At 50.4% G+C, this 27,049-nt stretch overlaps 1 protein-coding gene across 1 annotated transcript; it reads left to right on the top strand.

The window, feature by feature from the left end:
- Nucleotides 1-26,742, top strand: mxd4 (MAX dimerization protein 4). Its single transcript, XM_052020615.1, has 6 exons — nt 1-221; nt 373-460; nt 7,915-7,944; nt 18,608-18,722; nt 19,570-19,738; nt 22,052-26,742. The coding sequence occupies exons 1-6, from the start codon at nt 158-160 to the stop codon at nt 22,204-22,206; spliced, it is 621 nt and encodes a 206-aa protein (XP_051876575.1). The 5' UTR covers nt 1-157; the 3' UTR covers nt 22,207-26,742.
- The last annotated feature ends 307 nt before the right edge of the window (nt 26,743-27,049 follow it).

The following is a 27,049-nucleotide window of genomic DNA, read 5'->3' as shown; positions in this document are numbered from 1 at the left end:
CTAGGTTGAAGTGTAACAGGAGGCTGCAAGAAACTTGTCTCTCTCCCTCAAGTCACGTACAGTTTTATTTTGCACCCTCCATTTCCAATGCTAATGCTCCGATAGGCAGCAAAATTATTTTTTTCTGAAGCAAACGCAAAATATTATTTTTATAGCAATGGCATTTTTTAACATTCAAACCTTGCTGGAAGCAGCCGAGTACATCGAGAGGCGAGAGAGAGGTACAGGCGATTGGAAATGCACTTGCAGAATTTTTTCCCCCCTCTTTCTCCCTCCCCCCCTCCCCACACCAGTTGCAGACAGCTGCATCCCACCTATTTACAGTAAGACCTACAGTGCACTCTCATTGTGTTTTGTTCCTTTTGCTTGCAGAAGCAGAACACGGTTACGCGTCGACGTTGCCTTGCGATGTCGAATTCAACAGGAAGAAAGCCAAAACGAAGAAAACCCCAAATAACAGGTACAAAACGACCAAGAGAGGAATTGCAGAGCAGGGGGTTATATGTATGTGTGTGTTTTTGGCTCTTTAATCTTTGCCAGTCGCCATTTTTCCCCCATTTGGGCTTGGCTGTGTTTTGATCGGATTCGGATATAAACACTGCCACGCGTACAATATTCACTCGCATATTTTCAGTGTCATTTTACAGGACAGCTGCTTCCCTCTTGCAAATCCCCATCCTATATCTTTCCTTTATTTCCTTACCCCCTTCTCAGTGAATTTAATTTCGAGCAACCTCTTTTAAGCATTTTTTTTTAAAAAAAAGAAACAATCTTGGCTCTAACTGTTACTCTCGCTTTTTTTCCTTCTCTGCAAATGATATTAAAATGCAGATATCAGTAGCTGGAAAACGTGCGTTTTGTTAAAAAAAAAACAGGGAACGATAATGCAACTGCTATTAACAATCCCAACGATTGCACTGATTATCTCAGGTTTTGTAGACGTGATGTTGGTTTAACAAAATCAGTTAAAGATAAAATGAAATGCAAAGTACAGGGGAAGGTGGCTCGACCCGCTGGATTGATGTTAGAAGAAAAGTGCAATTTTTTTTTTCCCTTCCAAGATTGTTTTTTAGGGGCTCCCGTTTTTTTTGTCTGTCGCTCAGCCCAGTGCTGCGCATGCGCCCCAGCTCCTGCTTGCTGGCTGCTTGTGTGATGTGGAGTCGGTCCGGCCTCGCTCAATGGGGAAGGAAGCACCTCCGTTTGCTCCACGTTGGTTTATTTAACCCGTTGCAGGCGCAGACTTTGCAGCTGCAGCTGCACTGCCTTGGTTGCTTCCGTTTCCTAGCAACCGACCGCCTTTCGGCCCGTCTTTAAAAGACTGTGCATGCAGCCTGCAACGTTATCAAGCATTTATCCGATTTCCTTATGAATTGCAGAGCTTGCAGTTTAAAGACTAATTCCCCTCTTTATTCCCCCCCCCCCCCCAATTCTTCTGACAAATAATCATGGCATACAAAATATTAAGAGGAACAGATAGAGTGGACAGCCAGCGCCTCTTTCCCAGGGCACCAATGCTCAATACAAGAGGGCATGGCTTTAAAGTAATGGGTGGGAAGTTCAAGGGAGATATCAGAGGGAAGTTTTTTACCCAGAGAGTGGTTGGTGCATGGAATGTGCTGCCTGGGGTGGTGGTGGCGGCAGGTACGTAGGTCAAATTCAAGAGATTGTTAGGTAAGCATATGGAGGAATTTAAAAAAGGGGGATATGTGGGAGGAAGGGGTTAGATAGTCTTAGGCAAGGTTTAAAGGTCAGCACAACATGGTGGGCCGAAGGGCCTATATTGTTCTACAGAAGTCTATGATCTCTGATCATTGATCCTGCTTACCTCTTGGAACAGTTTCCACACCCCCCCCCCCCCCCCCCCCCCACCTCCTACCAAATGTAAACACTCAGTGACAGTTTTAATCTTCGCCAGTTCACTGGACTGGCACATCCAAGCGGCCCACAACTTGGCTGGATGGAAATTACAAAAGGTGCAGATTTCTGACCTGACCTCCCCACGTCCAACTAAGAACATAAGAAACCAGAGCAGAGTAGACAATTGTTTTTTTTTGTTCTAATTGTGTTCTTGTAATTGTGTGTTCTTTCTTGTAAAATTAGTGTCTGATTTATGTTTTTCTTGTGAATGCTGCTTAACTGATGCTATGTGCCTGTGATGCTGCTGCAAGTAAGTTTTTCATTGCACCTGTGCACACATGGACTTGTGTGTGTGTCAATGAGCTCAACTTTGACAATTTGGCCCTTCGAGCCTGTCATCAAGATCGTGGCTGATCTTCTGCCTCAGTTTTTCTGCACCATCCCCATGTAGTGAGAAGACCCCGGGTCTAATCCTGACCTCAGGTGCTGTCGGTGTGGAGTTTGCACATTCTCCCTGTGACCACAAGGGTTCCCCAAATCCCAGTCATGCACCTCTGGTTCTGCTGTCAATTAGTTGCCTACCTGAGCTAGCTCCCATTTGCTTGTGTTTGGCCCATAATCCCTCTCAACCTTAGACCTTAGCCATCTTATCCTGCTCTAAGATCTTGGGCAGCTTGGTCGGCACGGACGAGTTGGGCTGAAGGGCCTGTTTCCATGCTGTATGACTCTGTCACTGTATCCGAGATGATTGACAGGAGACCCAGAGGTGTGTGACTGGGGTTTGAACTGTGCTGCCTGTAAAGATTCAGTTGGAGCCTTCAGGAGGGAGTTGGGTGAATAAATGGAGGAAAGAGATCGTAGCAACAGGGTGATGCTCCAGGGAGTGAGACTAACTGGAGGGGCCTCAGAAGCAGCCAACAAGAACTCAGTGGACCATCTAAATTCCATCTGTCAGGTACCAAGCTCACCGATGGTTGGGCTTAATCCGGAGAGGTATTTGGTACTTCAACCGATCTGAAACATTAACTCTATTTCTCTCTCCACGGATGCTGCCTGACCTGCTGAGCATTTCCAGCATTGCTGTTTTACTTAGAGATTTCTAGCATGTACGAAATTCTGCTTTTCTTTCGGAGGGAGGGGTGGGGGTGGGGAGGGAGCAGTTTCCAGCTCAGTTTCATCCCTGTCTCCCCGTGGTCTGGTGGTGCCCTAGCCCACCGAGGCTCCCACTTCCGCAGGGAATCAGGAGGGATTGTCTCCCAAAGCTACAGGTCCTTTTTTTGCCTTTTCTTCATTTATCCTTTTAAGGGAATTAAAAGAAAAATCTTTAGCGTTGTTAACTTAAGAGTTGTGGAGAGGTACAGCACAGAAACAGGCCCTTCAGCCCATCAATCTGTGCTGACCATCAAACACGCATTTATGCTGCTCTTACATTCGTCAAAATTTCCATCAATTCCCCCCCCCGATTCTACCCCTCACCCACACACTCGGGGCATTTTACCGCAGCCAATTAACCTACCTACTCGCATATCTTTTGGATGTGGGTGGAAACCCACGCAGTCACAGGGAGGACGTGTGAACTCCACACAGACATCACCCGAGGTCAGGATTGAACCTGGGTCTCTGGCGCTGTGAGGCAGTGGCTCTACCCCCTGCGCCGCTGTGGAATAGGTAGCACGGTAACATCACAGTGTTGTCCGGGGTGTGGGTTGAGTTGGTTGGGTGGGTGGTGGGGATAGTTGGCTGGGTTCAGACTGGGAGCTTTGTGGTTACTTCACAGTCCCAGCAATGCAAAGGGGAGAGTGATGCCAAAGTTCACATCCCACCCACCCATAACGGAGAATTTGGTTCGTTAGTAAATCCAGAAGGAAAAGCTAAACCCGGAGATAGTGACTGCACACTGCTAACCTTGGGGATTAAGATCCCATCTGTGCACTGCTTGCCCAACGTGTGACTCTCAAACCACCAGTGTAAGATATCTTTATTGGTTACACGTACATCGAAACACACAGTGAAATGCATCTTTTGCGTAGAGTGTTCTAGGGGGCAGCCCGCAAGTGTCGCCACGCTTCCGGCGCCAACATTGCACGCCCACAACTTCCTAACCCGCACATCTTTGGAATGTGGGAGGAAACCGGAGCACCCGGAGGAAACCCACGCAGACACGGGGAGAACGTACAAACTCCTTACAGACAGCGGCAGGAATTGAACCCTGATCGCTGGCGCTGTAAAGCGTTACACTAACCGCTACACTACTGGTTTCTGAAATGGCCCAGGGAGTACTCACCTCAAGGGCAATTAGGGATGGGCAGGAAATGTCCACAGGTGAGTTGAAGCAGGGTGACGCTGGGTTTGGAGGGGTGGGCGGGGGCAGCAGACACCTGGGGCGGTGTGTCGGAGGCTGAGGGGAGACCTGCGAGAAGTTTATAAAATCATGAGAGACAAAGATAGAATAGACGGAAACTTTTCCCCAATGTAGAATTATCAAATATTAGAGGATATAGTTTTAAGGTGAGAGGGAGAATGCTTAAAGGGGATGTGCGGGGGGCAAGCTCTTTACACAGAGAAAGGTGGGTGCATGGAATGCCCTGCCAGGGGTGGTGGTGGAGGATATAAGACAGTCTAACGTAGTCCATTGTAGTGCAAAGTGGTCATAGTGTCACTGTACTGAGCTAATGATTTAGGGTTGTGTAGGTTGGTTCAAGAACTGAATGGTTGAAGGGAAGTAGCTGTTCCTGACCTGGTGGTGTGGGGCTTCAGGCTTCTGTACCTCCTGCCCGATGGGAGCTGCAAGAAGATGGCACGGCCCGGATGGTGGGGATCTTTGATGATGGATGTTGCCTTCTCGAGGCAGCGCCTCCTGTAGATACCACCGATGGTGGGGAGGGATGTGCCCGTGATGCATTGGGCAGAGTCCACTACTCTCTGCAGCTTCTTGCGTTTCTGCGCATTCCAATTGCTGTACCAGATGATCAAAGTTAAAGTGGAGTTTATTGTCAGATGCATAAGTCCATGTGTGCACAGGTGCAGTGAAAATGTTACCTGCAGCATCACAGGCACAGAGCATCAGATAAGCAGCATTCACAAGAAAAATATAAATGTAATTATACACAATTTATAAAAGAAAACACAATTAGAACATGATGCACCCGGTCAGGATACTTTCCAGAGTACATCTGTAGAAGTTTGTTACGGTGTTTGGTATCTTGCCCCTGGGCCTGGTCCAGTCTCCGAGGAGCCCAGCACCCCAGCTCGTTGACACTGAGGGCAGTCGGAGCAATACAGCACAAAAACAGGCCCTTAGGCCCAACTCCTCCATGCTGACCGAGTTGCCTGCCTGAGCTAGTCCCAGAAGCTTTTCACTGTATCTCAGTACATGTGATAATAATAAACCAATTTGCCTGTGCTTGGCTCATATCCCACTAAACCTTTCCTGTCCATGTATCTGTCCAAATGTCTTAAATGGTGTTATAGCTCCCCCCTCTACAGCTTCCCATGGCAGATCGTTCCATAACCCACCCTCTGTGTGGAAAAAGTTGCCCCTTGGGTGCCCTTTAAATCTTTCCCCTCTCACCTTAAACCTATGCACTTTAGTTTTAGACTCCCCTACCCTGGAGAAAAGACCGTGACTGTCCACCTTATCTCTGCCCCTCATGATTTTATACATGTCTGTAAGGTCACCCTCAGTCTCCTTTGGTCCAGGGAGAACAGTCGCAGCCTATCCCACCTCTCCTTATAACTCAAGCCCTCCAGTCCCAGTAACATCCTAGTGAATCTGTTCTGCACCCTCTCCAGTGTAATGACATCCTTCCTGTAGCTGGGTGACCAGAACTGTACACAGTGCTCCAAGTGTGGTCTCGCCAGCATCTTGTACAGTTGTAACATGATGTCCCAACTCTTGTACTCAGTGCCCCAACTGATGAAGCCCAGATGGTTGCTTCATGCGGAGCTGTAGAGCCAGTTCATGCTGTTAGCTCTGCCGGTGAAGTGGGGAGGAGGCAGGGAATTGGAGTGGCATTGAACCGCCAGATCTGTTGTCCGTGCGCGCTGTGTGATCGGAGGGTGTGACCTCTGTATATTAGCGTATGACCTTTGCCCTCATCGCCACCCCTACCCGTTGGTGCCCAGGGTTTGCGACCAGTAAGTTGTGGCCACTCTCGGGTTGTGTTGGGGCAAGAAGGCTGGCAGTTTAGACACATGGGGTTCATGTCCCTTACACCACCCGGGTTCGATCCCGACCTCCGGCGCTGTCTGTGTGGAGTCTGCACGTTCTCCCTGTGACCGCGTGGGTTTCCCCCCGGGTGCTCAGGTTTCCTCTCACATCCCAAAGATGTGCGTGTCGGTAGGACATTTGGCTCCTGTAAATTACCTGTGGTGTGTATCTAAGGGGTAGTTCAAGTTTATTGTCACGGGCATACATACCCAGGGTATAAATGCCATGAAGATCAGCTTTTTGCAGTAGCAGCACTGTACATTTCAAATATAAATTACATGAACTTAAATTGCAGGACAGAAAATATTATTAGTGCAATTGAGGGGAATATAGTTTGAGGTGGAATTGGGGTTTTCCAGTCCTACGTGAGGGTTTTGAGCCGAAACATCGACCATCTCTCTGCCTCCACAGATGCTGCCTGACCTGCTGAGTCCCTCCAGCAGTTCTATGAGGGGTCAGGTTGCCGGGTTTACCTGTAGCAAAGGTTGGCACTGGGAGGCTGTCCAGTTGTAGCTTTTGGATCTCACCCACCTCGCCTGTTCTAAGTGCACAGCTGGGATGTTCGGTGGTGTGAGTGCGGGGTGTTGCCCTGCTCTCTCCCCCCCCCCCCCCCCGAGTCTGTGCCAGGGGAGGAGGGGGGTGTCCCCTACACCCCAAACTGGTTTCACAGAAGGTCACAAATTCAACAAGTCAAAAGTCAAGTTTATTGTCATATGCAGAAGTCCATGTGTGCACAGGTGCAATGAAAATCTTACCTGCAGCAACGTCACAGGCACATAGCATCAGATAAGCAGCATTCACAAGAAAATCATAAATTAAACGGAGTTTTTACAAGAAAGAACAAAATTAGAACAAAAAAAAACAAAGTCCATTTTAGTGCAAAGTGGTCATCGTGTTGCTCTACTGAGGTAGTGATTAGGGTTGTGCAGGTTGTTTCAAGAACCGAATGGTTGAAGGGAAGTAGCTGTTCCTGAACCTGGTGGTGTGGGACTTCAGGCTTCTGTACCTCCTGCCCCATGGTAGCTGTGAGAAGATGGCATGGCCCGGATGGTGGGGATCTTTGATGATGGATGTTGCCTCCTTGAGACAGTGCACCACAGGTTTTGTGCAAGAGAGAGAGAGAGAGAAAATCTGGAATGTGTCACATATCAACCTGTATGTACAAGTCTCTGTACAGGAACGAGGAAACCTGCCTCCTTGTATTTCAGTTTCCTCTGTCTCCACTTCAGGGAAGTGTTATAGTCTCTTCCAAGGCTTGTACCTGCTCTCCTATGTCAGGAGAATAGAGGGGCAGGGACATAGAATTAGGCTAAAGTTATGCTCGTGGGACAGTTTTTAACACCACCACCAATGAGATAAGATATCTTTATTAGTCTCATGTACATCGAAACACACAGTGAAATGCATCTTTTGCGTAGAGTGTTCTGGGGGCAGCCCGCAAGTGTCGCCACGCTTCCGGCGCCAACATAGCATGCCCACAACTTCCTAACCCGTACGTCTTTGGAATGTGGGAGGAAACCGGAGCACCCGGAGGAAACCCACGCAGACACGGGGAGAACGTACAAACTCCTTACAGACAGCGGTCGGAATTGAACCCGGGTCGCTGGCGCTGTAATAGCGTTACGCTAACTGCCACACTATAGTGAGAACCATGGACCGTAGGAGGCCATTTGGCCTATCTTTGAGTACTATCCTGTCAGTTCCACTGTAGTTGGTGTAGTTTGAACGGTCCTATTGAACCCTCTTCTGCCATCCTGTCCGGCACAGGAGCTCACCTGACTGAGGGGGATTCCCCTCGGATCAAATCGCTTGAGTCCTAACAGGTGTCCTTTTGTTTTCTGTCACAGATCATCGCACAATGAGTTGGAAAAGCACAGGTGAGTGTGGAGTGGTTATCGTGAGACGGTTCGAGTGGTGGGTATCCAAGCCCTTTGCGTGACTGCCAGTCGGCAATCGGGTGGGAGATGTTTTAGGTCACATTGTGACAGGGAGCAGAAGGGGAAAGTTGGGAGCGGTGAAATCCTGTGTAGCTTCACAAGGAGACGGGTTACCTGTGGTGAAGGCTGGCACTGGGAGTCGGAACCTTCAGGTATCACCTAGCCTGTTCTAAATGCATGGGCTGTTCCCTGGGTAACGAATGGGTTGTGGTTTTACAGATGCCCTTAAGTCAATTTTGTGTGTAAGTTGGAAAATAAACAAAGATCACTCGATATGGTAACCACGTCTCCACAGTGCTGTTATGAGTGGCATCAACAGCACATAAGAAGATAAAAAAGAACAATTACTAAAAGTGGACAGAGAGGGAGAGAGAGAAAGCTAGTCCTGTCGCTCGTAGGAATGAGCACTTTTATGGGGTATCCACACGTCGGATGCTTGTAACCTGGAGATGGCCTACGTGGTAGTGGGGCAGTGGGTCAAATTTCCCGACTGGTTCTCCAGAGACCTGGGTTCAAATCCCACCTCGGCAGCTGAAGAGATTTAGTCCTAGAATTCTCCGTCACTTTGGTCCCCTCGGTAGTGGACTTCTTACAGACCGACGGCCAAAATTAGCCAGTAGCTCCATTTTATAGCCTGCTAGGGCAATAAAATTAAAACCATTCTGAGGTTCACCAGCCATTATGATCATGCCCTAAACATTGTGATATGAAGCTGGGTGAAAGTGGTACTCGTTCATTATTGTCATGTTTACCAAGATACAGAGAAAAGCTTTTGTGTGCGTGCCACCCAGACAGATCATTCCATACGCAAGTACATCGAGGTAGTAAAAAGAAAACAGAATGCAGAATTTAGTGTTACAGTTTGAGAAAGTGCAGTGCAGGCAGACAGTAAGGTGCAAGGGCCACGGCAAGGTAGATTGGGAGATCAAGAGTTCATTTTTATCGTATAAGAGGTCCATTCAAGAGTCTGATAACAGAGGGATAGAAGCTGTCCTTGAGCCCAGTGATACATGTCTTCAGGCTTTTGTGTCTTCAGCCCGATGGGAGAGGGGAGAAGAGAGAATGACTGGGGTGGGAGGGGTCCTTGATTATGTCGGCTGCTTTACCGAGGCAGCGGGAAGTGTAGATAGAGTCAGTGGAGGGGAGACTGGTGTCCGTGATATGCTGGGCTGTGTCCACAACTCTCTGCAGTTTGTTGCGGTCCTGGGCAGAGCAGTTACTGTACCAAGCCATGACGCATCTGGATAGGATGCTTTCTATGGTGCATCTGTGAAAATTGTGGGATGTGAGGGGGGTTCAGAGGTTCTGGGAGATGCAGACGGGCTGTGTGAATGGACAAGTTGTAGCCATGTGACCACTAACAGTTGACCCAACACCAATTGGCTCTTCTGGTGGGGTTAATTAACACACAACAGTACAGCACAGGAACAGGCCCTTCAGCCCACCATGTCTGGGCTGAACACGATACCAAATTAAACTAATCCCTTCTGCCTGCACATAATCCATATTCCTCCATTCCCGGCATATTCATGTGTCTGTCTGACAGCCTCTTAAACATCACTGTCGTATCTGCTTCCACCACCACTCATGGCAGCCGTTTCCAGGCACCCACCACTCTGTGTGTGCGTGTGTATGTGTGCGCACATCTCCTTTAAACGTTCTCCCTCAGCCTCCAACGCTCCAGAGAAATCAACCCGAGTTTGTCCAACCCCTCCTTATGGCTCATACCCTCTAATCCAGGCAGCATCCTGGTGAACCTCTCTGCACCCTCTCCACATCCTTCCTGTAACAGGGGTGACCAGAACTGCACACAGTACTCCAAGTGTGGCCTAACCAAAGTTTTGTACAGCTGCAACATGACTTTCTTACTCTTGTACCCAATGGTCCAACCAATAAACACATGCAGCCACTTTCAGGGAGCTATGGTCCTAGACCCCAAGATCCCTCTGTACATCCACACTGTTATGGGTCCTGCCATTAACTGTGTACTTTCCCCTTGCATTTGACCTGCAACACCTCACACTCACCCAGATTAACTCCTTACACGCTGGTAGTGGAAGTGTACTGGAAATTAATCCCCAAATCACCTAATTTTAATGTGTCCCCACCTACTGCAAATATTCCTGATTAAATCCAATCCAAAGTGACATTCCAGATCCGAGTTTGTGGAATCCATCTTTGTAATTTAACCCCCCAGAATTCTGGGACTGTTCCTGGAAGCCTCTGTTGCCTCATCCCGAGTTAACTATTTCCTTCCTTGGGTGTCTGGGCTGTGCTGAGGGCAGTTAGCTGCGGGAGGAGGAATTGGGGAAAGATAAATTGGAAGTGAGCCAACATTTGGTTTCCCCTGGAGGAACATTGAATATAGGACAGTACAGCAGAGGAACAGGCCCTTCGGCCCATCATGTTGGACCCTGCCGTTCCCTTTTCTCTCTCCTACCTTCTGGGAGAAGATACAGGAGGTTGAAAGCCTGGACATCCAGATCTAAAAGCAGCTTTTTCCCCCACTGCTGAAATTGGTGTAAGTGCTGCACTGACATGACAGCAGCAGTCACACAGCACATGGTACATCAGCCTTCATTGAAAGGGTTGCAGTGCAGGTGTAATCTAACTTCTGAACCAGCCACCTCTTTCACATCCCCTTCCCAGTGGTGCTACCCCGTTCTCGGGCTCTTAGCTGTACCCCTCTCGGTTATTCCGAGGGTAGAATGGAGAGGGTTCAGAGATTTATGAAGATGATCCCCGGAGTGAAAGGGCTGACATACAAGGAGGGTTTGTCGGCTCTTGGACTGTACTCATTGGAGTACAGAAGAATGAGAGGGGACCTCTTAGAAACATTTTGAATGTTGAAAGGACTGGACAGAGTAGATGTGGCTAAGTTGTTTCCCATGGTGGGTGAGTCCAGGACTAGAGGGCACAGTCCTAGAATTAGAGGGTACCCATTTAGAACAGAGATGTGGAGAAATTTCGTTAGCCAGTGGGTCGTGGATTTATGGAATTTGTTGCCACGTACAGCTGTGGAGGCCCGATCATTGGGGGTGTTTAAGGAGGAGATTGATAGGTATCTAATTAGGGTATCAAGGGATATGGGGAAAAGGCCGGGAACTGGGGCTGGATGGGAGAATAGTTTAGCTCATGGTGAAGTGGCAGAGCAGACTCGATGGGCCGAATGGCCTACTTCTGCTCCTTTGTCTTGTGATCTTGTGATTCCCTTATTGACACTTCAGCATTTCTTCTTGCACTACCTCAGTTTGCACCATTCTGGTGTTTTACACCCGTCACTATATTTACTGTTGTATTTATTATTACTACAGATGCTGTGAGCTTTATGCGAGCAAGGAATTTCATTGCACCCTGGCAACTAAACTAAAATAACTGCACATGGTCCATGTCCCTTCATTGCCCACCTGTTCATGTGCCTCTTAAACATTCTGTCGTATCTGCTTCCACCACCTCCCCTGGCAGTGTGTTCCAGCAGCCACCACTCTCTGTGTGGGGGAGAAAAAACTTGCCCCGTAAATCCCTTTTAAACTTTCCCCCTCTCACCATAAAACTATGCCCTCTGGTGTTTGACATTCCCACCCTGGGGAAAAGATTCTGACCGTCTACCCTATCTACACCCCTCATAACTTTATAAGCCTCGATCAGATCTCCCCTCGGCTCCAGAGAAAACAATGGAGAGGATGGCGAGCAGAAGGGTTTTGGATCTTTCGGGCCGCGGATTTCCCAGACAGGGACAGTGGATGTTTTATGGTGGGGGGTGTCCTGGAATCTTGGGCCTCTCAGCTTCACTTTCCCGCCCTATTCCTGAGCTCATTTTTGAAGGTGGAAGGCCTGAGCTCAGTCGTGCCTGCCTACCCTCTGGTCTGGGGTCTGAGCTATGAGAAGGGGTCTGAGCACTGGGTCGGTACTGGGGTCACTAACAGAAATGCTAACATTGCCCATTGTTCCCGGTCTCTCCTCATAGCTCAGCTCCCCTACCTCAGCAGTGAAAATGTACCACAGCCTCCACCGAGCCAGGTGTGTCCTTCCTGGAGTTAGGAAACCCTCCTGCCAATGATCCCACCAGAGGCCCTAACGGTCGTACTAGGACACTCCAACCCTTCCAGTGAAGGCCAACGTATCACCTGCTGGACAATGGCAGTGCTTACACTGTACAACGATGTACAGTAGTGGTGTAGCGGTTAAGCTGCCCAACTAGTGATCCAGAGGCCGAGACCAACAAGCAGTGTTCAGGTCCCAGTGTGTTTGTTGGAGGAAATTAAATTCATCTTAATTTGGAAATCAGTGATGATAGGAAGCATTGGTTTGTCATAAAGGCCCATCACTAATGTTCTTCGGGGGAGGATATCAGCCATCCTTACCCAGTCTGGGTTACAGGAGACTCCAAAAATCCACCAATGTGTTTCCCTCCAGCGAGATCAAGGGCAGTTAGGGATGGGCAATAGATGCTGGCCTTCCCTGATCCTGAAAGGTAGTATGGAGTGTTGTGTATGGTTCTGGTCGCCACACCACGGGATGGATGCATTGGCAACAGAGAGAGTGCAGAGGAGATTCATGACTCTGTCTACACTTCTCGCTGCCTTGGTAAAGCAGCCAACATAATCAGAGACCTCACCCACCCTGGACATTCTCTCTTCTCCCATCGGGCAGAAGATACAAAAGCCTGAAAGCACGTACCACCAGGCTCAAGGACAGCTTCTGTTATAAGACCATTGAACGGTTCCTTAGTCTGATAAAATGGACTCTTGACCTCACAATCTACCTTGTTATGCCCTTGCACCTTATTGTCAGCCTGCACTGCACTTTCTCTGTAAATGCAAAACTTTATTCTGCATTCTGTTGTTGTTTTACCTTGTACTATCTCGTTGCACTATGGAATGAATTGATCTGTATGGACAACATGCAAAACCAGTTTTTCACTGTATCTCAGTACATGTGTCAATAATAAACCAATTCACCAGTGTTGCCAGGAATGCAGTTAGATGGAGAGACTAGACAGGCTGGGTTTGTTCTCACTGGAAGGAATGAGACGGAGGGGTGACCTTGAAGAGGTTTATGAAACCATGAGGGGCGTAGATAGGATGGATAGTCAAGTCTTTTCTTGGGGCGTGGGGAGTCTCGAATGAGAGGGGGCAGGTTTAAGGTGGGCGGGGGGGTAGGTTTGAGGGAGGTTGAGAGGGTGGTGGTAATCTGGAACCAGCTGCCAAAGCAGGAGGTGGAAGCAGATACAGTTACAACGTTTAAAAGACGTTTGGGCAGCTGCTAGAAAAGGAAAGGCTTCGCAGGATATGGGCCCAATGCTGGCAAATGGGACTGGCACAGATGGGTATCAGGGGCAGCACAGACGAGATGGGCCGAAAGGCCCTGTTTCTGTGCTGTGCGTTTCTATGCAAACAACTAAGTTTTATATAACCCTTCCCATCCACGGGTGTTTGTACTTTGGCATCGTTGCTTCTTGGGGTACATTGAGTGACCGCCCCCCACCCCCTTTCCCCCAGACTGATAAGATGAATGAGTGGCTGTCAGCCGAGGTTCAGAAAGATGTGTATTTGTATAGCGCCTTTTGATGACCTCGGGGCGGTGCGGGTGTGAGGCCGCAAGAGGTGGGGGGGGGGGGGGGGGGGGGGGGGGGGGGGGGGGGGTGGTGGTGGCAGCCTGCGTACAGCAGATCCCAGGACCACTGTGATGTGTCTCTGGTGTGGAGCGAGGGCTCACTGTTGGGCAGCGCTCCCCCCTGCTCCACACTTACCTGAGAGGGTGGAGGATTTGGGAGCGCAGCGCAGCGAGCAGACCCCTCTCAGTACCTCTCTGTACTGCAGTGAGTGGTCTGGAAGGTGCTTGTGTCACTGGGTGGGACATGATCTCACTTAGGGCTGAGTGGTGGTGTGGAGACGGTGCAGAAGAGGTTCGCCAGATGAGAGAACCATTTAGGTGCTGCCTGGATGAGAGGGCATGAGCTATAAGGAGAGGTTGGATAAACTTGGGTTGTTTTCTCTAGAGCGGCAGAGGCTGAGGTGAGACCTGATAGAGGTTTATAAAATTACGAGAGGCATAGATAGAGTGGATAGTTAAGAGCACAAGAACTGCTTAAGGACCAAGACTGCAAGACAAGAATTAATATAATGGTCTATTTAAATACAGAGATAAAACATGTTTTTCCTCTGGGGATTGTGAATCACAGAACAATACAGCACAGGAACAGGCCCTTCGGCCCATGTCTGTGCTGACCATCATGCCAATTTAAACTGCACATCTGCCTGCACATGATCTGTGTCCCTCCACTCGCTGCCTGTTCATGTGTCTGTCTAAATACCTCTTAAACTTTACTACTGTATCTGCTTCTGCCACCTTCTCTGGCAGTGTGTTCCAGGCACCCACCACTTAACTTCCACCCTCTTTCACTGTGGCTGTGCAAGTATTCCAAATTTTTATCGATGCACCACAGAAAGCATCCTGTCCGGTTGCATCACGGCTCGGTACGGTAACTGCTCTGCCCAGGATCACAAGGAACAACAGGGAGTTGTGGACACAGCCCAGCGCATCACAGAAACCAGCCTCCCCTCCGTGGACTCTGTCGACACTTCCCGCTGCCTCGGTGAAGCAGCCGACATAATCAAAGACCCCACCCACCCCGGACATTCTCTCTCCTTCCCCCCACCCCCCCCTCCCACCGGGCAGAAGATACAAAAGCTCCAGAGCACAGACCACCGGGCTCAAGGACAGCTTCTGTCCCGCTGTTATCAGACTCTTGAACGGACCTCTCATACTAAAAGATGATGGTCCTTGCAGTTTACTTGCCTACCTGCACTGCACTTCTCTCTATTCTGCATTCTCTTTTGTTTTTACGACCTCGTTGTACTTGCGTAGGGAATGATCTCTCTGAGTGGGATGGAAACAAAAGCTTTTCACTGTATCTCAGAACATGCGACAACAATATACCAATACCAAATGTGTGTTTGTCCAATTTCCTCTTGAAGGCACAATGGAACTTGCCTCCAGCACATCTGCATTGTAGATTCCAACCACAGCTGCATAAAACAAAATAGATCTTGCGTCACTTTGAAATTGTTTCCCCTTTATTCTGCCCCTGACCTCTAGCCCCTGACCCCTCCACCAATGACAGCAGGCTCCCTCCGTCACCGAAGGATGTTGAGAGACAACATGAAGGAAATGGTGACGTTCCGAGATCTGGGGGTGAAGGACACAAACCTTTGAAGTTACTCAGATGCTGAGCGGTTGGTTAAAGCAAATCAGTTTGCATATTTGTAGTAAGTTAGCATAGTGAGGACACAGTCATCTCTGGAGATCCTAGAATGTATTACTTGAAGAGAAAGAGAGATTTGGTAAATTGGTTTCTTATTGTCATGTAGGGAGGTACAATGAAAACCTTATTTTGCATGTCGTCCATACATATCATTTCATTACAACAGTGCATTGAGGTAGTGCAAGGTAAAAACAATAAGAAAATGGAGAATGAAGTGTTACAGTTACAGAGAAAGTGCAGTGCAGGCAGACAATAAGGTGCAAGGCCATAACGAGGTAGATTGTGAGGTCATCTTATTGTACAAGGGGACCGTTCAATATAACGGGGATAGAAGCTGTCCTTGAGCCCGGTGGTCCGTGTTCTCAAGCTTCTGTATTGAAACGGAGAGTCTTGAACAGGGGACATAGTAGCAAGATATTCATGGTCATTCACTGAGATGTGTAGGAACAACTTCTTGCAGAGGGTGTTGAATCTCTGGAACTCTCTTCCCCAAGAGCCATGGAGGCTGAGGTATTTTAGATTGAGGTAGATAAATTTTTGAAAGATCAGAGCCCTGATGTGGGGATTCGACCCAAAGTGCCGACCATCCCTTTCCCTCCACAGATGCTTCCTGTCCCGCTGAGTTTTTCCAGCAGTTTGTTTTTTTTTGCTCCAAATTCCAGCATCTGCAGTCTCCTGTGGTTCTTGCGAGTTCTGGGGATCTGGTACGGGAGTTATCTAGGAATGGGTCAGCCACGGTCGCATTGAATGGCGGGGCAGGCTTTGAGGACGCAGACAGTTTTGGATAATTGGAAAGTTGGATGAGGAATATTTTTTCCACAGAGAGTTGTTGGAGAGGGCAGTGAAGGTGGATTCAGTCAGTAACTTCCAACCCAACTTTGAATAAAGGAGGTTTAGTGATGCAGGGTCAGGGGAGGGAAGGTGGGATTAATCCACAGCCAACGTTGTCACGTGAACCTAAGAACTTAAAGCAGCAAATGGCCATTTGGCTGCTCTGCCAGTCAGTGGCATGGTGTGGTCTCAGTGCTGCTCCCTTCCTCTGACCCACTATCCAATGTGGTGTCGAGCTGTTATTGGGCATTCCGTGTCTATGTTATTATTCATTCAAGGGAGGTGGACTTCACAGGCTGTGCCAGCATTTAGTTGCTCATCCTTGAGGAGTGGGTGTACCCACTGTGGTTAGGGAGGGGGTTCCAGGGATGGAGGCACAGGAGATGGCAGATGCTTGAATCTGGAGCAACACACAATCTGCTGGAGGAACTCAGCGGGTCGAGCAGCATCTGCGGAGGAAAGAGATCGGGCCTGGGTCGCTGGTACCGTGAGGCGGCCCCTTGACTTACTGAGCTAATGTGCTGCTTCCTCTGTTTTTGTTCTGGATTTCTTTCATCTTGCTCCAATATCTCTACAGATGACCTGCTATGCTTTTAGTTTTTTCTGTTATTATTTCAAACTTCCAGCGATTTCTTTTAGTCGTAGAGTCAAACAGAGCAGAAACAGGCCATTCAGCCCATCTGGTCCGTACTGACCAAGATTCCCATCTGAGCCAGTCCCATTTGCCTGCGTTTGGCCCATATCCCTCTAAACCTTTCCTATCCAAGTACCTTTTAAATGTTGTTAATGAACCTGCCTCAACGACTTTCTCTGGCAGCTTGTTCCATATACTGACCACCCTCTGGGTGAAAAAGTGGCCCCTCAGGTTCCTATTAAATCTCTCCCCTCTCACCTTAAACCTGTGCCCTCTAGTTTTTGATTCCCCAACCCTGGGGAAAAGATAAGATATTTATTTATTAGTCACTTATACATCGAAACACACAGTGAAATACGTCTTCTTGCGTTACTGAGAATGTACTGGGGGCAGCCCGCAAGTGTCGCCACGCTTCCAGCGCCAACATAGCACGCCCATAGCTCCTAACCTGTACATCTTTGGAATGTGGGAAGAAACCGGAGCACCCGGAGGAAACCCACGCAGACACGGGGAGAACGTACAAACTCCTTACAGACAGCGGCGGGAATTGAACCCGGGGCGCTGGCACTGTAATAGCGTTACACTGACCACTATGCTACCGTGTCTGTTTGCATTCACCCTATCTATGCCCTCATGATTTTATACACCTCTGTAAGATTGCCCCTCATTCTCCTACACTCCAATGAAAGAAGTGCCAATCTGCTCAACCTCTCTCCGTAACTCAGTCCCTCGAGTCCCGGCAAAATCCTCGTAAATCTCCTCCGCACTCTTTCCAGCTTAATGGCATCTTTCCTATAGCAGGGTGACCAAAACTGAACATAATCATTCAAATGTGGCCTCACCAACGTCTTGTACAACTGCAAGGTAACATCCCAACTTCTATACTCATGCCCTGACTGACGGCCAGCGTGCCAAACACCTTCTGCACTACCCTGCCTACCTTTAGAGTTTCAGTGTAGATGGTTCCAAGCTTAGACGGAGACACGAGACTGCAGACGCTAGAATCTGGAGTAACAAGCAACCCACTGGAGGAACTCGGCAGGTCGAGCAGCATCTGCGAAGGGGAGAGGAATTGTCAACGTTTCAACCCGAAACGTTGACAGTTCCTCTCCCCCCTCCCCCTTCCGCAGGCACTGCTCGACCCGCTGAGTTCCTCCAGCAGATTGTGACTCGAGAGTTCCAGGATTTAGACCCAGTGACAGTGAAGGATCGGCGATATATTTTGGCGATAATGGTGTGTGATTATAACATGGGAGGAGTTCTGCTCCCCGTGCTTTTGCCGCCCTTGTTCCATCCAGGCCTGGGTTTGGTATTGGAATTGGTTTATTATTGTCACTTGTACTAAGGTGCAGTGAAAAACTTGTCTTGCACACTGATCGTACAAGTCAATTCATTACACAGTGCAGTTACATTGGGTTAGTACAGAGTGCATTGAGGTAGTACAGGTAAAAACAGTAACAGTACAGAGTAAAGTGTCACAGCTACAGAGAAAGTGCAGTGCAATAAGGTGCAAGGTCACAACAAGGTAGATCGTGAGGTCAGAGTCCATCTCATCGTATAAGGGAACCGTTCAATAGTCTTATCACCATGGGGTAGAAGCTGTCCTTAAGCCTGGTGGTACGTGCCCTCAGGCTCCTGTATCTTCTACCCGATGGACGAGGAGAGAAGAGAGAATGTCCCGGGTGGGTGGGGTCTTTGATTATGCTGGCTGCTTCACCAAGACAACAAGAGGTAAGGACAGAGTCCGAGGTATGTTGGCACGTGAGGGGAGAGTGGGCCGGGTGTGTTTGGGGGACGGAGAGGGGGGTTCCCTGCGTAGCGTGCATCAGCCAGACTGAACCCCCCCCCCCACCCTCTCTCTCCGGTTACAGAAGAGCCAAGCTGCGGCTGTACCTGGAGCAGCTGAAGGAGCTGGTTCCCCTCGGACCCGACTGTTCTCGGCACACCACCCTCAGTCTGCTCAAGCGAGCACGGACTCACATCAAGGTAGGGTGCTGGAGCCTGGGGGCAGCCGCTGTGTGTGGGACCCCGTTCCCCTCTACGGGGGGGGGGGGGGTAGTGGGCCTGTCGTCTTTGGGAGGCTTGTTTCATTTCAAGGTGCGGAGGAAATCCTCATCATGGGGGGGGTGGCAGCGGCACGGGTTGTTGTTGGCCACACTGTCTGTGAGGCACCGCAGTGGGGGGGCGGGGGGGGTGTGTGTGGGGGTAAGGGTTCATGCTAGGAGACCGCCGCGCGGCTGGACTATCCGATGTGCCTTGCGGTGGGAGAGAGGACCCCTGGTGGTTCTGGGGTCCGTGGCAGCGGGGGCAGACTGCAGAGTGGGGGATGTGCCACGGGATCTTGCTGTGCCTCGCGGGGGAGGATGGGAGGTTGCGGGTGGTGGATGGGCTCGACCCCCCCCCCCCCCGGCCACACTCTCTGAAGCCTCCATCCCTCCTCTCCGTCACACTTCTCCCCCCCCCGATGCTGCCTCTCTCTCCCTACCCCTCACGTACCCCTCCCCTGCTCTCTCTCCCTCCCTTGACGTTCACACCCTCTCTCTCTCCCCTGGTCCACGCTATCTCTCCCTCCCCTGACGTCCACGCGCTCTCTCTCTCTCGCTCTCTCTCTCTCCCTCCCTCTCCCCCCCCCGCCCTCTCTCTCTCCCCTGGTCCACGCTATCTCTTTCTCCCTCCCCTGACGTCCACGCGCTCTGTCTCTCGCTCTCTCTCTCTCTCTCTCTCTCTCTCTCTCTCTCTCTCTCTCTCGCGCGCGCTCTCTCCCTACCTCCCTCTCTTCCCCCCCCCCCGCCCTCTCTCTCTCCCCTGACGTCCCCGCTCTCTCTCCCTGCAGAAGCTGGAGGAACAGGACAAGAAGGCTCTGCACCAGAAGGAGCAGCTGCAGCGAGAGCGCCGTTACCTGCGCCGCCGCCTCGAGCAGTTGGCCGTGCAGGGCCTGGAGCGTCTGCGGACGGACAGCCTGGGCTCCGCCATCTCCACAGACCGCTCCGACTCCGAGCAAGGTCTGTGCTGCCCCTTTCTGCGGAGGGTGGGGGGGAGCCCTCGCACGGTGCATGGGCATCTCGGCCGGTCACGTCTACCTCTCCGCCAGCCCGGCTGTTGACCGTCGCCCTTGTGGGATCTTCCTTTCCACTCTCGGGGGACGGGGACGCCCGCTGCGGTGTCCCAACTGGTTTCGTTGACCGTCACCCTTGTGGGATCTTCCTTTGCCTTCTTGGTGACATTAGTTGGGCTCTGGGACGTCCTGTAAGGTTCATGGTGGGAGGGGTGCAGGTGCATCTGATTTATTGGTAATCGGTTTATTATTGTCACACGGACCGAGATACAGTGAAAAGCTTTTGCTTGCGTGCCATCCAGGCAGATCATTCCATACATAAGTACGTTGAGGTAGTAAAAAGAAAACAGAATGCAGAATAAAGTGTTGCAGTTACCGAGAAAGTGCAGTGCAGGCAGACAGACAATAAGGTGCAAGGGCCACGGCGAGGTAGATTGAGAGATCAAGAGTCTATCTTATTGTACAAGAGGTCTGTTCAAGAGCTTTATAACAGTGGGATAGAAGCTGTCCTTGAGCCTGGTGGTACGTGTTTCTTAGGCTTTTGTATCTTCTGCCTGATGGGAGGGGGGAGAAGAGAGAATGTCCGGCGTGGGTGGGGTCTTTGATTATGCTGGCTGCTTTACGGAGGCAGTGAGAAGTGTAGACAGAGTCCATGGAGGGGAGGCTGGTTTCCGTGACGCACTGGGCTGTGTCCACAACTCTTTGCAGTCCCGGGCAGAGCAGTTGCCGTCCCAAGCTGTGATGCATGGGTGGGACGCTTTCTGGGGTGTATTTATAAAAATCGGTGAGGGTCAGAGTAGACACGTCTGTAGCAACCAAACTCCCCAGGGCCTCGTTTATCCTCTGAGGCCTTGGGTTGTGATGGCCGTCCGAGCTCGCTCAGGCTACTTACTGTTTCCCCCTGCTGCTAGCGTCCGGCACTGTGGTGTATGTGGGGGTTCAGAGGTGGGGGGTGGGTATTTGACACGCCAGATTGACAGAGGGAGCGCTGGGAGAGTGTGTGACAGAGGGGAAAGAGAAAGTCTGCAGTCACAGTGCTTGTCAAACTTCACCAGTAGCAGCACCTCTGTCCAGTGAGTCCTCCTGTGGATCACACGCTGGGGCCCTGGTCCTGGTTGTCAGAGAGAGAGGTACAGCACTACTCACCCACACACTGGGGGCAATTTACGGCGGCTAATTAAGCTGTCAACCTGTGCGCTCTCTGGGACGTGGGAGGAAACCGGAGCACCCGGGGGAAACCCACACGGTCACAGGGAGAGCGTGCAGATTCCACATAGACAGCGCCCGAGGACAGGATTGAACCTGGGTCCCTGGAGCTGTGAGGCAGCAGCTCTCCCCACTGCGCCACTGTGCGGTCTCTGATGAGAAAAAAGGGCATAGGTCTAAGGTGAGAGGGGAAAGCTTTAAAGGGGATGTGAGGGGCAACTTCTTCACACAGAGGGTGGTGGGTATATGGAACGAGCTGCCAGAGGAAGTGGTTGAAGCAAATTCAGTCGAGTTTATAGTCATATGCACAAGTACATGTATGCAAAAAAAAACAAGGTCCATTTTAGTGCAAAGTGATCATAGTGTTGCTAAATTGTAGTGATTAGGGATGTGCCAGTTGTTTCAAGAACCGAATGGTTGAAGGGAAGTAGCTGTTCCTGAACCTGGTGGTGTGGGACTTCAGGCTTCTGTACCTCCTGCCCAATGGTAGCTGTGAGAAGATGGCACGGCCCGGATGGTGGTACAGTTGCAATGTTTAAAAGACAGTTGGACAGGTACATGGATAGATCTCTTTATTAGTCGGATGTACATCGAAACACACAGTGAAATGAATCTTTTGCATAGAGTGTTCTGGGGGCAGCCCGCAAGTGTCGCCACGCTTCTGGTGTCAACATAACATGCCCACAACTTCCTAACCCGTGCGTCTTTGGAATGTGGGAGGAAACCAGAGCACCTGGAGGAAACCCACGCAGACACATGGCTGGAATTGAACCCGGGTCGCTGGCGCTGTAATAGCGTCATGCTAACTGCTACACTACCGTGCCTGCCCTAAGGATAGGAAAGGGTTAGAAGGTGACGGGCCAAATGCATGCAGATGACACTAGCTTGGATGGGAATCCTGGTTGGCATGGACCAGTTGGGCCGAAGGGCCTGTTTTCGTGCTCTATGACTCTGTGGATCGGAGGCTGAGGTCTGTGGGTGTGCCGGGTGGGGTGTCTGTTCCCAAACCACCAGTCACCAGATCTCTCTCTCTCCCCTCCCTCCCCCACCACAGAGGCAGACGTGGACATCGAGGGCATGGAGTTTGTCCCGGGAGAGTTGGACAGCGTGGGCAGCGCCAGTGATGTGGATGACCACTACAGCTTCCGGAGCAGCTCGAGCGACAGCGGCTATGCAGACTCGCGCACGATCACCCCCCGGCTCTCGTAGTGGCTGTCCCGGGGCGGCAGAGGACCACCAGGCAGCACACGGCACTTACAGACCAGTCTCCTCTCTTGCCCGAGGGTTTAAACTGCGACTGCTTCACATCCTCCACCGCCAGCTCTCGTATTGCTCTTACCCTCCCGCTGTTCCTTGCAGACCCTGACTGGATTCCAACGGACCAGACTGGACCCACCACAACCACCCCACCGCCTCCCTCCCCACCCCCCCCACCCAAACCCAACCTGGACCGGATTACAACTCTCCCGGAGGGGAGTGAACCAGACCAGTATGCACCCATCCTGGAGTGGAGTAAACGGGACCCATCCCCACCCTCCCGGGGTGGAGTAAACTGGACTGGACGCCAACCCTCCCTTAGCAGAGTTAACCGGACCGGAATGTATGCATCCCGGAGTGGAGTAAACAGTACCCATCCCTGACCCTCCTGGAGTGGATTCAACTGGACTGGAGTTCTTCCGCGCACCCCCCCCCCCCCCCCCCCCCCCCCCCCCCCGCCTTGAGTGGAGTGAACTGGACTGGACTCCACCCCCTCCCGGAGCAGATTCTGCTTGGACCCCACCCCTTCCAGTACAAACCTGACTGGACCACTCATACCCCCGGAGCAGAACAGACTGGACTGTTCACCTCCCCTCCTGGAGTGGATCGGATCAGATCAGATCCCACCCTGACCCAGTCCCCTGTTACGGACCAGACTGTGTCTGATTTTGGTTCACGGTTGTAAGGCAGGTAGGGATGGTATTAGCAATAATTCAGGGCGCGTGGGAGATGTTACGGTGGTCAAGAGCCAGCTCTAATGATTAGCCTCACAAGTAGAGCTTTGATTTTCTTTAAGAAGTTTCTTTGTTGAATCCAAACTACCGTGGAGACCCCACGATAAAAGTTAAGGCGGGCAGCAGGTGAAGCCTGCCCCGACCGAGGCTCCCCCGGGCACACAGTGCACGGGTCGACAGCCTGCCCCATCTCTGATCACATATCTTAATGCCCACCTTCCACGGAGTAACCCAAGGGTTTTATTGCCTCCTTGTTGATCTATAGAAGCCAGCAGTGTTACACTGAGCAGTGTTATGTGCAGCACTGCCTGGCTACAGAAACCCTCTCCACTGATCTGTCCTTTAGATCGCTTCTGTTCAAAGTGTAAGTGAAACTGGTTGCTTTTACAGTCTGCTTGGTGTTGGTCATTAGAGCATGGCTTCATAGACAAACTGACCAATTTTTTAAATTACAAGTCTCAAGAGAGGTCTCTTCAAAAAAAAAACTTACAAAAAATATTAGTCGAGTAATTTTAACCGGTGTAGTCTCAAAATTTCCTGTATCAAAATTTTGTATTATATTTTCCTAAATGTTATCTAAACCGTGCTTGTTGGGGAGAGCAGGGGTGGCAGAGAGGGGTGGGTACGGCAAGGAAGGGTTCGCCTCCAGACCAGAGTCTCTCTGCCATTGTCACGTTGTGCCTTGGTGACTGTTCCTCAGGGACCCCCTGTCGGTCTCGGGATTGCTGGCACTGAGCTTGCCTCCTCCCCACCTCCCTTCCCCGGACCACCGCCCCCCCCCCCCCCCCACGCCCCCTCTCAGAAACCGATGAGAAGAACTTCTCGGCAGCTCTCGACCTTGTTTTTTGCACTCTCAAGCCGACTGTCCGCCACCCTACAAGTGAGGCGGCTGGTTCTGGCTGGGGCTCTTCATGTGAGCTCCCTCCACCCCTCCCTCCTGCTGGGAACAGTCGGAGGTTAGAACATGGCAGCTGAATTTTAGAAAAAAAACTTTTTAAAAACAAAATAGTGTATGCTATTACAATATAGTGTTATTACTGGACCAGTAATTAAAAATACACTATCAAAACCCCTCCCTGAGGGGTCAGACAGTGCATGGTGTTGGACAGACTGCCACATTTACTGCAGTTTTTGTTTTGAAGGTTATCTTGAGTTTAGTTGTGTTGTTCTCTCTGTCTCGTAGACCACCAGCTTCCGAATCACGAAAGCAATAGAGGTTTTACCTTCACTAGTCTCGCGACTGTTATCAGGATCAAACCTGGAATCCGTCCCTGTATTCACTAGACGACGGGCTGCTCTGATCAAACACACAAGGAAACAAGGATCTGTTTGCTAAGAGTGAAACTCTCGCACAGAACCTCAGGCTCCCCGAGATGAATTGGGGCCAGATCGAACGAGGGTTTGACCACGGGGGTAGACTTGCTGAGGAGGGGAGGGGCAGCTGGTGGGGCTGTGGTGTGGGAGGGTTGCTTTGACCCCCCTCCCCCCTTCCCCATTCCTCCTCTCCTCGCACACAGATCAGCCAAGTGTTCGATCCTACGTTCCTGGGAGATGTGCCAGACTGCGGGCTGTTCTAACCCTTTGTTTCCTTGCCTGTTTATTAATCTCTCCCTCCCTCTCTCTCTCAGGGTAAGTCTCCCAGCTTGGAGCCTGAATTGAACCTGCACTTCCCGGGCTCCTTTGAGACTTGAAGGGTCCTTGGGGGGTTGGGGGGGGGTGGTGGTGGTGGTGTTCTCTTGACAGGGTGGAGGTGAAGAGGGCGCTCCCTCTTGTGGGAGAATCTAGAAGGAGGTGTCACTGTTTAAAACGAGCCGGCCACTTAAGGCATAGTTTGTTGTCTGAGGGGCTGTGGGTCTCTTCCTCAAAGGACCCAGAGCGATTGAATATTAAGGCAGAGGGTGGTGGGTTCTTGGAAGATTGAGGGGGTGGAAGGTTACTGGAGGTAAATGAATGCAGAGTCGAGGTTACGGTCAGAACTGCTGTGATCTTACGGGACGGTGGAGTGGGCTTGAGGGAAGCCCTTCGCTGGAATGGTCCAGAACCGGTTCATCTGTGTCAGACAAGGATGTTGAGGAATGTGCATCTGGGGTGCAAGTTGGCCAACGTGCTGCAATGGCCTGTAAGGTTTCTGCATATGCGTGGGGGGCGTGTGGGGCAAGAGATAGGGCATGCCAGGGCTGTAGCTCCCCAGGATGAAGAGGTTGTGGGTGTTGGCTTTTGTTGGATGGCCTGTGTACTGCCTGGGGAGATGGGAGCCAGGCCTGGGGGCTCCTCCTCCTCAAACGTGGCTGCCCCACAGGAGGTAATTCGGACACCAAAGACTCCGCTGCAGCCCTGGGTACTTCCTCCGGGGCGGGGGTGGACCTCCTGAGCTCTTTATTGCCAACCACCTGCTGGTTCCTTCTTCCCACCGCTCATTGAGCCGCCAGGTCTTTTGTTGCAGACAGCAGCTCGAGAGGGGGAGAAATTTAACCTGCCCTCCCCCCTCCCATACCTGAACCCTGAGGGTCCCCCCCAGAGACCAAAGTGTTTGCTGTTCAGGGAGTCGCTGGGGCTGGGATGTCTCCGAGGGGAAAATAACCAGATGATTCCCAACATTTCTTGGGTGCCGTGTAATGAAGTTGGCCATGAGGAAGAAGTCCCATTTTGGTGCCTCGGTCCCAGTAGGCTCTAACTCAATGTCTTCCATTAACTTCCAACTGCCTAAATAGAAAGCAGTTGTCCTTAGGTTCGTAGCAGGGACGTGGTGGCTTGAAGGGCCTGTTTCTGTGCTGTACATCTCTGACTGAAAGTGACCTCATGAACATGCCCCACACTACAGACACACCCCCTCTCAGTCACAGGATGAGTCCTTGATCTAGTTGTTGAGAAGTCAGCTGAATTTGACCCACAACTAGCCCCATGCCACAGAGATGCATCAGCGGAAAGATGGGCTGGTGTTTTGTGCATTTTAAACGTGAAATAGGAAACTTTAGCAGTGAAGCTTTTTTTTTGTTGTTGCTGGGGTGGGAGAGGAAAGGTTGGTAGAGGTGGGACTGGCAGGAAATGTAGACTTTATATTTTAAATAAGGTCTCCAAGAGACCAAAACTGTTCCATCCATTTGTACAATTGATTATTGCAAAGCATTTAGGCAATTGACTTTTTGTACTGCTTCACGAGGAATATTGGCCTCGTCTGCTGGCTCCTGGGCCTTGAAGAAGAGGAAGTTACTGCAGTATTAAATCATTTTGTTCCCTAATCACTGGCTATTTCTTTATTTTAAAAAAAGCTTTTTTTTAAAGAAGTGAAATCTCCTTTATAGAAGGTGGACTGAATTATTTCATGTCATCTGGCATTGGGAATTTTAACTTGGACGGTGTCTTTTTGTGGGTGATGGGGATTGTGAACATTCTCTCCGCCTTTTTGATAAACGAGATCGGGGAACTCCCGAGACACGAGCTGGTGAGGCTTCAGTAACTCCAGTTTCTGTGGAACAGAATCACTTTATTCTTGATGTGTGGTTGGCCGCAGGGGTGGGGAGAGGGCAGCGAGGAGGCCTTTGCGAATGGCTTGAGGTACACTGGATGGGTTCTGTGCCGGAGACTTGTGAATATGTATTGAGGAGCTCCCTTCAGTATAGAATGCTTTATATAGCTCCTAAGATGTATAATATAAATTCACACATTCATGGTGCTGGCTACCCTTGTAGCACAGTGAAGGCAATGTGGTGTATCATTCTTTCATTGTAATATAATAAAACATTTTTTTACATCATTTGGTCTGTGCATTTACTTTTAAGAATATGGCAAGAAGATTGCTGGAGTATTGTCTGCAGTTCTGGTCTCCCTGCTATAGGAAGGATGTCATTAAATTGGAAAGGGTGAAGAAAAAGATTCACGAGGAAGTTACTGGGACTGGAGGGCTTGAATTATAAGGAGAGGCTGGAGCATTGGAGGCTGAGGGGTGACCTTATGGAGGTTTATAAAATCATGAGGGACGTGGATAAGGTGAAAGCCCCAGTCTTTTCCCCAGGGAGTCTAAAACTAGAGGGTGTAGGTTTAAACTGAGGGGAAAGATTTAA

This window comes from Pristis pectinata, chromosome 7 (genome assembly GCF_009764475.1).
Source record: "Pristis pectinata isolate sPriPec2 chromosome 7, sPriPec2.1.pri, whole genome shotgun sequence".
NCBI classification, from domain to species: domain Eukaryota; kingdom Metazoa; phylum Chordata; class Chondrichthyes; order Rhinopristiformes; family Pristidae; genus Pristis; species Pristis pectinata.
Note: the sequence above shows the minus strand (reverse complement) of the source record. Positions and strands in the feature narration are given on the sequence as shown.